General features: G+C 41.0%; 1 protein-coding gene across 1 annotated transcript; it reads right to left on the bottom strand.

Annotated features, from left to right (window-relative positions):
* Positions 1-9306: 9306 nt before the first annotated feature.
* LOC140184233 (uncharacterized) lies at positions 9307-10755 on the bottom strand. The gene is made up of 2 exons (XM_072234543.1): positions 10063-10755; positions 9307-9810 (listed from the first exon to the last, which is right to left on the bottom strand). The coding sequence occupies exons 1-2, from the start codon at positions 10753-10755 to the stop codon at positions 9307-9309; spliced, it is 1197 nt and encodes a 398-aa protein (XP_072090644.1).
* Positions 10756-12205: the final 1450 nt, after the last annotated feature.

Genomic DNA, 12205 nt, shown 5'->3' with positions numbered 1-12205 from the left:
TGAAGTCAGTGAGGCATTGTGCTTTTATTGCCGTCCGAGTTTCGTACTTCAGGTCAAACTCGGAGAGCTCTCTTGCCCATTAAATCATTCTGCTCGCAATATCCGTCTTCTGAAGAATCTGCTTCATGGGCTGGTTCATTCGTACCCTTATTGTGTGTGCTTGAAAATAAGGCCGTAGCCTTCGCAAGGCTACTACTAAGGAGTATGCAAACTTTTTAAGTTTTTGATACTTTAGTTCAGGGCCTTGTAGAACTTTGCTGGTGAAGTACACAGGATGCTGGCTGACCTCATCTTCCCGTATTAGAGCTGATGCTACAGCTTTGTCTGCTATGGACAAATACAAGACGAGTTCTTCCTTGACCACAGGTTGGGTCAAAATCAGAGGTTGGCTCAAAAATCTTTTGAACTCCTAGAATGCTTCTTCGCATTCCGGAGTCTATTCGAACTGGCATCCTTTTCTTAGAAAGAACAGTGGAAGGGATCTTAGTGCTGATCCCGCCAGGAACCTGGAGAGGGCAGCAAGTCTGCCGTTCAATTGTTGAACCTCTCTTAGGCAAGTCGGGCTTTTCATTTCTAGGATAGCTTTGCACTTGTCGGGATTTGCTTCGATCCCTCTTTGGGTTAGCATGAACCCTAGAAATTTTCCAGTCTCAACCGTAAAGGTACATTTTGTGGGATTTAGTCTCATCCCATGTGACCTTAGGTATTGAAGACTTGTGAGAGATCCGTCAATAAGTCAGTCTCCTTCTTGGTTTTTACCAGCATGTCGTCCACGTAGACTTCCATTAGATTTCCAAGGTGGGGAGCGAATACCTTATTCATCAACCTTTGGTATGTGGCTCCAACATTTTTTAATCTGAAAGGCATGACCACATAGCAATAGTTCGCTCTGGGTGTGATGAATGAGGTTTTTTCTTCATCCGACTTATACATCGGGATTTGATTGTATCCCGAGTATGCATCCATGAGCGACAAGTATTGATACCCTGAGCTATCATTTACTAGAGTATCAATATTGGAAAGTGGATATGGGTCTTTTGGGCATACCTTGTTCAGGTCAGTATAATCGACGCGCATCCTCCACTTGCCGTTTTGCTTTTTGACCAGCACTACATTTGCTAGCCATGCCAGATACTTGACCTCCCTGATGAAGTCGGCCTCTAAGAGGGCTTGTACTTGCTCTTCCATCTCTTGAGCTCGTTTTGGTCCGAGGTTACGCCTGCGTTGCTGCACAGGTTGTGATCCAGGGTGTACTGAAAGCTTGTGGGACATGAGTTGGGGGTCTATCCCTGGCATGTCGGAAGCTTTCCAGGCGAAAAGGTCGGAATTATCTCATAAGAGCTTTAGCAGCCTCTGTTTTAAATCTCCACCTAGGCTGGCTCCTATGTTGATATTTTTTTCTTCCTCTTCTCCGACCTGAACTTCTTCAATTTTCCCCCCGGTTGCGGCCGCAGCTCTTCTTTAGCTCTTACCCCACCGAGCTCTATGGTGTGAACTTTCTTGCCCTTTCCTTTGAGGTTCAAGCTTTCATTGTAGCATTTTCTTGCCAATTTCTGGTCTCCCTGCACCGTCACTATTTTCTCAGACATTGGGAATTTCATGCAAAGGTGAGGGGTTGACACCACCGCTCCGAGCCAATTTAGGGTAGTCCTGCCGATTAAGGCATTATATGCTGACCCCACATTAACGACTATGAAGTCGACGCTCAAAGTTTTAGATTTTTTCCCCTTTCCAAAGGTTGTGTGGTGGGGTATGTATCCTAGTGGCTTTATTGGCATATCTCCAAGTCCGTACAGGGTGTCCGGGTAAGCTTTTAGCTCCCTTTCATCCAACCCTAGTTTGTCGAATGCTGGTTTGAAGAGGATGTCAGCTAAGCTTCCTTGATCCACCAAGGTTCTGTGGAGATGGGCATTTGCCAAGATCATGGTTATCACCACCGGATCGTCATGCCCGGGGATGATCCCTTACCCATCCTCTTTGGTGAATGAGATGGTTGGGAGATCGGGAGTCTCGCTTCCAATTTGATAGACTCGCTTTAGGTGTCTTTTGTGAGATGACTTCGTGAGCCCTCCTCCCCCAAACCACCCACCCCCCGAGATCATGTGTATATGTCTCTCTGGAGTCTGTGGTGGTGGGTCTCTTTGGTCGCTGTCATCTCACTTTCTTTTTCCATGATTGTCCGACCTTTCCACGAGATATCTGTCGAGCCGACCTTCCCGGGCCAGTTTTTCTATCACGTTTTTGAGGTCATAACAATCATTTGTAGGGTGACCATACATCTTATGATATTCGCAGTAGTCACCACGACTCCCCCCGTTTTGTTCTTGATGGGCCTAGGGGGTGGTAGCCTTTCAGTATGGCAAATTTCTCTATACATATCGACTAGAGAAATCTTCAGAGGAGTATAAGAGTGATATCTCCTCGGCTTCTCTAGACCGACTTCCTCTTTCTTTTTGGGTTCTCTCTCTTTCTCTTTCGACGAGTGAGAGAGCCCAGGCCGCCAACTCGGCTCTCGTAGTCTAGCATTTTCCTCTATGTTGATGTACTTCTCGGCTCTTTCCTGTACATCATTGAAGGAGGTGGGGTGCCTTTTTGATATGAACTAGGAAAAAGAGCCTTCCCTGAGTCCATTTACTAGGCCCATGATTATTGCCTCCATAGGCAGGTCTTGAATCTCCAAGCACGCTTTGTTAAACATTTCCATGTAGTCTCTTAAAGGTTCCCCGACCTCCTGTTTCACACCCAAGAGGCTCGGTGCGTGTTTTACCTTGTCCTTTTGAATGGAGAAGCGCATCAGGAATTTCTGCGAGAGGTCGTTGAAGCTCGTGACCGATCTTGGAGGGAGGCTGTCAAACCACTTCATCGCTGATTTCGTCAAGGTGGTCGGGAAAGCTTTGCAGCGAGTAACATCAGAGGCGTCGACCAGGTACATCTGACTTTTGAAGTTGCTCAGATGATGCTTTGGATCCGTGGTCCCATCATAGAGATCCATGTCAGGGCTTTTGAAGTTCCTTGGAACTTTTGCCCTTGTTATGTCCTCGCTGAACGGGTCGTCTTCCCCCAAGGGCGAATCTTCTCGGTCGCTACGAGAGCTCCGGCTTTTAAGGGAAGATTTTAGCTTTAAGAGTTTTTCTTTTAACTCTTTTCGTCGCTCTATCTCTTTCCTTAAGCTCCTTTTCGCCTCTCTTTGTCGCTCTAATTCCTGTTCTAGCTGCTCCAAACATCCTTGGTGACCGTGGACCAGCCCCATTAGCTCGGCCGCATGGGGTGGCCCATCTTTTCCTGATTCGCCTCCCTCCGAAGAATTTACCTTTGGGTTTTTTAAACCAAAATTTCCTTCTCTATGTTGGTCATTCGTTTCTTGGTGGAGGGTCATGTCCGCATCATGGTTTCCGGTGTTCAGATTTTCTTGTTCTGAATTAGTCGTGGCGTGGCCATCTTCAGGGGAGTTGTCTGCCATCGAAGGATTATTTCTCGGGTCTCCGGCAACGGCGCCAATGTTACGTTGAGTAACCGGAGATTGCTAGGCTGAACTCGCAAGGTTGGCCCAATCGTTTGAGGAAGAAGGCCTTCGGGTTAGTTTTGAGCTAGGAGCCCTCGTTCGACTTGTGAGTGAATGAAGGACAGGGGGTGGTACCTGCAAAGACACTCCGATGCCTAAGTAAGTAAGGCCAAAGCAAGTTTAGAGAGTATTGAAATTTAGAGATACCTGAGGGGTGTCAGTGTATTTATAGTGGTGAACCAATAACTGTTGGGAATAAGACACCATTCCCCCTTGAGAAAACACCTTTGACAGAGAAATAAAATAGATACAATCACAACACAAGAATTTAACGTGGAAACTCCAATTACCGGAGAAAAAACCACGGCCGTTGTCAAATGACAACCAGAGAATATCACTATGTGAAAATTGTTACAACACATAGACTTCTTTCTCTCACCGGCACCCCAGTACACCCACACTCTTTCAAAGCAAATATCTAACTACACCTCACAACACTCTCTAATCAAAGAGTACAGAGGAAAAGAAAAATCAGATACAAGCTTAAAGTGTTTCTGACTGGTGCAAAAACAAATGGAGAACTTAGCCTCATATTTATAGCCTAGGCCACCCACTCCATTTGCTATCCTAAGCAATGTGGGACTAATTCAACCAAATCCTAACAATCTCCACCTTGATTGAAATAGTCACACATCTTCAGCTTCCATTGTCAACACCGACAATCTTTTGCTGCCATTGTCTATACCGACAATCATAGTTCAGAGAACTATCATACTCCACCATGAAAGTATACTCACTTGGAATTAGACCACTCCAAGCATTTCGCCTTGGTACAGATCGAAACCTTGCTGAAAATTCATGGTGCAACTTCCAAATTGGCTTTTCCTGGAAGTTCTTCAGCCATCGACCTAACTCCGCCACACACCTTGCATCTCAACGCCAACCAATGCCCGTGTGCAATTGTGGACCCGATTGCCACAACTCATCCTTATCCATGGCAGTGCGGTAATACCATGAGGATACTTCTTGTCTTCTAGAGAACATCATCTTCTCTCATAGAGAGAGCAACCAGAGATCTTCTCCTTCAACGCCTTGTGCAAACCTGATTGTATCAACACATCCTTGACTTGTATTTGCCACAAGCCAAAATTGATTCTTCCATCAAATTTCTCTATTTCAAGCTTCACAGCACTTGAATATCCTGACATTGTTGCAACCGTATACTGGAATAGTATAACTCAACTGTAGACCGTGCACTAGGAAGAGTCCCCAGGAAAGAGAGGTGGGTCACAATGGACACACTTAAATACCAGGTCTTTCCTTAGCCAGAACCTTTCCAAACTGCACTCTCACAGTGTCACACTGCCTTCCAGCAACAACAACAGCAACCAAAGATCAACCTCAAGCTACAGGACAAAATTCTTTTCTGATGTGGAAGGTCAGACTAGGCTGCAACCACAGAGCATACTAAGAATAAATCCCACCGAACCGAAGCTCTGATACCACTTGTTGGGAATAAGACACCATTCCCCCTTGAGAAAACACCTTTGACAGAGAAATAAAATAGATACAATCACAACACAAGAATTTAACGTGGAAACTCCAATTACCGGAGAAAAAAACCACGGCCGTTGTCAAATGACAACCAGAGAATATCACTATGTGAAAATTGTTACAACACATAGACTTCTTTCTCTCACCGGCACCCCAGTACACCCACACTCTTTCAAAGCAAATATCTAACTACACCTCACAACACTCTCTAATCAAAGAGTACAGAGGAAAAGAAAAATCAGATACAAGCTTAAAGTGTTTCTGACTGGTGCAAAAACAAATGGAGAACTTAGCCTCATATTTATAGCCTAGGCCACCCACTCCATTTGCTATCCTAAGCAATGTGGGACTAATTCAACCAAATCCTAACAATAACCACCGTTGATGTAGTTCCTCTTTTTGAGGAGGATAACCGTCCCTTTATCTTAGGAAAGTTGAGATATGGCTCTTGGAAGTGGGTTGAGAGATTTTAGGGGCAGTTACTAATTTGAATATGTACTATCTGCCAGCTAATCTGACTCCCGACTTCCTTTTTAGTGGAGCTTGCGTTAAGTCCAACCTCATGGGAGGAGGTCGGTTGCGCGGGGAGGCCAATCTATAAATTGGGCCTCTTTGTCTTATTTGGTCCTGGGCCTTAGTGTTGGATCAGGGTATGAACAGTAAAATTTTTTTCCGTTGTAAAATTTGTCAATAATTAGTAGTAGATAAAAAAATTTGCTGGTAACTATTTATTATCATTTAAAATTTCCAGTTGATAAATCTATTGGTATCAAATGAATTTCTTTTAGTGTCTTTGCTTTTCGGGTTAGCATCTTCATATGCAGAGAGTATTTATAAGAAATTCTAATACTTAAATTTATTAGAGGTATGTCTAAAATTTTGATACTTAAAAATATATAAATTGTAAATTATAATTTTTAAAAAAAATGCTTTTTTTATTTTTTTAGTAAATTTTTTTATTATTAAAAATTTGCCAAATAGATTAAAAAAATAAAAAAATTTATAAAAAATTTTTTTAACAATCTAATGGCACCCAAACAAACACAAAACCAACGAAATATAGACACTTTTTTATTTGATTTGTTGTGTCTGTGTGTTGGATAAATTTCTGACACGATACTCCTGACACTCGTTTGACATGGTGTCTTTTGTGTCCAACCATACCTTAATAAAAAATAAAAAATTCTTCTCCGAACATGTTTAGACACACCTAAATACTATCACGTGTCAGCGTGTCTAACTTTTTTCTTAACATATATTTTTTAAACGAGTTTAAAAATAGCATATATTATTAAGTATTAAAATAAAAAATATTTTAAATACTTTATATCATAAAAAAACATTAAAAATAATTAAAAAATTAATTTATATTTTAATATTAATAAAATATTAAAATATTATTATAATTTATCTAATAAATACTTTATATTATATATATATATATACCGTGTTCTCATGTTTTATAAGAATTTTAAATTTACGTATTTATGTATTTTGTGTTGTATCGTATTCTGTGTCTTTATCAGTGTCCGTACAAATTGGTTAAAACTATAAAGAGTACATTATCATGCATTTATTACTTACTTTTGAAGCGTGATATGATGAATTGCAACACATATGATAGATTCAAATTCAACTTGCTAGAAATTAAAGAAAAAATGAATATATTCGGATCTCAACGATAATTAATATGCAGAACTGACAAACAAAAGGCACAATGCCAATGATAAAGACAATCGCAACTGCAACCACTAATAATTAGCATTTAAAATCTTAATTCATAATGAGTTCCTTTAATTTGTTTTATAAGCATTTAAAATTTCGAGTAAAAAGATAAATAGGTTCCTAATCTTTTAAAATGTAGACATTTTTATTTTTTAAAATTAGAAAATACATTTTGATCCCTCACGTTTTAAAATGGTTGACAATTATACCCCTCTGTCCATTTTAGGCCAAAAAGGGCAACGGAGCCAACTGACATGGAGGGGTAGAGAATGACGTGTCTGTTACACTTGCTGAAGTGGATTGGGACGAATTATTAGTGGACAAATTCGTCCCTGAACTGCAAAACGACGCCATATCCACAAGCGAGCCCTATTTCATCAAAATGCAAGGTGGAAGCCATGGCCGCTGCTGGTGCGATCGTCCATGATGAGTGAGGGGGTTCTTCATGCACAAGACCTAGACGGGGATCTTTATGCACTGTTGCAGGAGGATGTGATCGAGATGGGGTTGCGCCGAAGTGCCTCTGCGGCGTTTATGCCATTCTTTACAAGTCAAGAATAGCATCTAATCCTAATAGGATGTTTCTCAGGTGTCCATTCTTCAAGGTGAGCGATTATTTTGATAGTATTTGGATGAGACTGTTTCGTGTCTAATTACGGCGTTATCTGAAAATTTGCTCCAGGTTAAAGAACAGTATTGCCGATACTTTGTGTGGCTTGATGAACACCTGAAAAAAATTAGGGCCATGGAGTCTGAAGCATTGGGTGCTGTGGATGATGTTGGAAGGGTAGACGTTGAAAATTAAGTGGTGCGAAGTCAGGAATTAGAAAAAAATTCAAATGGTGCAAAGTCAGGAACTGGAGAAAAAATGGAAGAGTTGGAGAGGAAACTATTTTGTATGGAGAAGGAAAAAAAATGAGTATATGGCATATTGCTTTGATTAGTGTGGTTATTTTTGTTGTTGCTGTATGTTTCTTAAAGTGGTGAGGATGAATTAATGTACAATGTTGATGATGTAATGAAAATTGCCATGTTGGCTATTTAATGAAAATTGCCATCGTTGAACAAGTAAAAAATACTATGAATCACCTATTATATAAGGTAGTACTTCTGCATAGATTATGACCAAAATATAAACAACAATGTATCTGTCTTAATCCAAAGCATAACCACATAAGTTTGCCACAAAATAACAAAACATCTAGTTGGCATGTAAACAAGTTTGCCAAACTACGATAAGTAAACAGTGTTGTTTAATTCATACTAAAGACTAGGACCAAAAAATAGAAATTCATTCAGTAGTGTTCAGTTCTTCTGATTGTTGGATCCAGGAGTTGGGATGAAATTCATTCCTATGGCCTCACTGCCAGCGACTTTCAAGGTCTCCTCTAATGTAGCGACACTGGCACTGGTGCTTTGAGTCTGGGGTGTATCTGGGGGTGGAGTTGGTGGTAGCTTTGAAGGTAGATTTGCACTTGTTCGGGGCCTTTTAATTGTCTTCTTGGGTCTGAATTTAGAGGCAGCAGCTGGGGTTTTGGTTTGTACCATTCTTGGCAGCTGGGATGGAGGCCTGAATGGAGGTTGGACTGGAGCAGATGGTGTTGTTGCTGCAGCATTCTAACTGATGACATCATTATGCAAAAGTAACCGAATTATTCAGTTGTTCAAATGCATGGACAAGAATAAAGTGATTGGCATTATTAGTGTATTATTTAGGGGGGCTTACTAGAGACTTTTCTTGCACAGCACTATTCTCAGCAAAACTTTCAGTCTGTGTCTGGTTTTGATCCTATGCAACATAGATCCAACAAGGAACCAACATGGACAAATTATTCCTTAAAAAAAGTTATAATGACATCGTAACCATTAACAAAATTTAAAATGTACAGATTTATCCTAAAGCATAGCAGGGATACCTCTGGTTGAGGGGCTGATTGTAAAAGGGGAAGCAGCACCAAGGGTTGTGTGTTTTCATCAGTCTTCTTAGCTTTTTTCTTTTTTGGTTTCTAGTTTGGGTTGCTTGGTGCTCCCTTACAGGTTTTATAGTTATGGCCTTTCTCATTGCACTTGCTGCATGTCACTTGAAAGCTTTTCTTAAGCTTGTAACCCTGAATATGAGCCTCAGCAGGATCCTTGTTGCGATTGTGTACCTTTAGTCTCCCAATAGGTCGCTTGATGGGTGGTGGAGCAGGCCTCAGCTGGTCAGTGGTTATCCAAAATTCCTCACTTGGAACTGATTTTATGCAATGTGCATATGTCTTGTGAATAGATTCCATACATAACCAGGGATGCACATAATCATCTACCTGGTCATGCCTCTTTCTAATTGCAGCAATACCGTGAATGCATGGCATGCCTGAATCAAAATCACATAACATATTACCTAGCATTATATAAGATCAGCATTAAAGAAAATCATTCAAAATAAACTATGTACCGGTCAATTGCCAAACATTGCATGAACAAGTGTGTTTGATCAAATTCACATCTACTTTGGTCTGCTTTCTGCTAACTTGAAATCTTTTTCATTCGTTATCTTCCACCCACTCGGCAATCCACCTGCTGCTGGGTTTTATCTGCCTCTGCAACCTTTTCTCCTGGATGGGTGCAAGCTTTCCACTATGGTGCTCTAACAGCCTAATATGCTTGATCATTCTCCGCATTAGGTAACACCTAATTTTCTCACACATAGTCAAAACTGGCTTCATTCTGTACTTAACCACTTTTGCATTAAATACTTCACACATGTTGTTAGTTAGGTTATCCACCTTGGGGCCATGACTGAAAAAAGCCTTAACCCAAGTGGCTGGTTCAAATCTCAACAAATACTTCCATGCTACCTTATTCACCCCCTTCAGCTTCTCCATGGTCTCTTTGAACTCTGGTTCAGTTGTGCACCTAGCACAGTCCCATACTATGTCTTTAATGTGCATATCTTTGAACATATTTATGAAGTTCTTCCACATGTGCATGACACAGTTCTGATGATGTGCTCTCGACATTACCTCCTTTAAGGCTGGTAGCAGACCCTGCCAACACATAATATTGCAAACACATATATGCAGCAGTTTAAATTTCATACACTAATATGCAGTAACTTCAATTGCAAACACATATGCTGTATTCAAAATTTCATACATTAATATGCAGTAATATCCATTGCAAACACATATATGCAGTAAATTCCATTTCAAACACATACATGCAGTAATTTAATATCCTACACTAATATGCAATAATTTAACATGCTACACTAATAAGCCGTAATTTAGAAGTCTAACCTTTTGTTGGTCGGACATAAAGTTCCAACCAAATTGATGTGCATCACCCAGATCTTCCTGAAGTAGTGTGAGGAACCATTTCCATGATTCCTTCGTCTCTGATCTTGCAACTCCATATGCCACTACGTAGAATTGGTTATTCGCATCCTGTGCCATCGCTGACAGTAGTTGACCTCCATGGTATGTCTTCAAAAACGCTCCATCTAGATAGATGAAAGGCCTACACCCAGTCTTAAAGCCTTGCTTACAATCCTCAAAGCAGATATATAATTTGTCAAAGACAGGTAGGGATTGAGAGATCGGTATCACATCAACTCTTGCAGTCAAGCTCGGATTACTCTTGATGATCTCTATGCCATAGTCCCTAAGCTTCCCATACTGTTCCTTTTCATTTCCCATAATCCTCTCTTTGGCCTCTTTTACTTCCCTGTAAACCATCTTCGGATGCAACACTAGATTAAACTCTTCTCCAAGAAAGTCAATTGCCTCATTAGTTGTCATATGAGGTTGACTTGCCATTCTCTTCTCCACTTTCTTGCTAACCCAGTGTTGATCAGCAGCATTACTGCCCAGGTCTCTAGCACATGTATGCTCTGCCTTGTAAGTCTTTACCTGATAACATAACAATGTTTTGTTGTATGATAGATGTGCTAGCCATGGACAGTCTTCACCCCTACAGCCAACCCTCACCATTTCTTTATCATTTTTTATCCACACGAGTTTCCTTCCTTCAGAAATGAACATATATTTTACCACTTCTTTGAACCCATCAATATATGGTTGCAAACTTGGTTCCAATCTCGAACCTACCCTCCCCGAACCCATACTCTTCATTAAAAACTGGAAACTCATGCTTTTTTCCCTCATCCTCTGAAGACACTGGTGTGTGAAGTTCCTCTGATGCATACTCATAAATCGGATCATCATCATCTGAAACCTCCTCAGTCACATAGAGTTCAATTAGAGGCCTATCCCTGGGTTGCACAATAGGCACAGCTTCTTCAGCATGTACAGCAGGCCTACTTCTTTGTTGATTTGCATTAGGCCCATTCCTTTTGGGCTTCGCAGCAGGCCTGGTCTTTTTGGGCTTTTCTCTTGGCCCAGTTTTTTTGGGCTTGGCAGTTCCTCTAGTCTTCACAGTAGGCCCTTCACCTTTGACAGCACTACCACTTGCACTCCTTACTCCACCTCTGTTTTTAACTCCACTTGACTCTGCCCCTGTCCCTTCTTTCACACTGCTATTTTTCTTTGGCAGAACCTTGTCCTTTCCTTTCAGACTTCTTTTTTTTCTCTTCCTATCATCTTCTTCATCAACACTGGAACAGTCCTCATCTGAAACAGTCTCCGAGTCAGTCGGAGGAGGTTTATACATTTCATCCTCCTCACTTTCTTGCCCATCAGCTTCTATGGATGGTGATGATTGGAGCTTTCTTATGATGCTGTCCACATCAATTGGGTCATCAAACTCTTCCACCCCTGCTTCTGCCGCAGCCCCTTCTTCCACTATCTGTGGCTCATCAACGGGATGGTCGAAGTATATGTAGAATTCATCCGTGATTGAATTCTTCATCTTGTTCTCTCAAAGTTCATTGATGTCTGCATCTCCTCTCAGAATGTGCAGTCCAGCCTCAAGATCACTGCTAGTTGGGTCAAACCAATACACTGTCCTATATGATGCATACCCCAAACCCTTGAACAATGTCACCAAATCCCCAAAATTCACGAAGTCTAAGTCCATCTTCGGAAATTTTTTAACTTTTCCACCAATATACTCAAGAGTTCCAGTGGGTTCTCCATGGTGAAAAATAAGTACCACATACATATCATTCATCTGCATTATCCACAAGTACATAAATAAGATATTAAACCCTACCTAATTAGAATTTCGAAATCAGTTAACTTCACATAACTTTTCCTCATTCTTTTACCCAAAAAAAAAAAACATGCAGTCACCCCATATCCCAACCCCATGCATTCTCAGTTAAACAACATACATACTCTTCATTATCATCCTTACCTCTGTAGATGATGGCAGCTTCCTCTCCATGCAAAGCTTGCCGTAACCTTCAACAACGACAACCCCTTTCAACTGTAGGAAGTCATTTTTTTTTAGGGAGAATGGCGTTCGTGTTCTGATAGGATT

The sequence above is a fragment of the Arachis hypogaea genome, chromosome 4, assembly GCF_003086295.3.
Source record: "Arachis hypogaea cultivar Tifrunner chromosome 4, arahy.Tifrunner.gnm2.J5K5, whole genome shotgun sequence".
NCBI lineage: Eukaryota > Viridiplantae > Streptophyta > Magnoliopsida > Fabales > Fabaceae > Arachis > Arachis hypogaea.
This window is presented reverse-complemented; position numbering and strand designations above follow the sequence as displayed.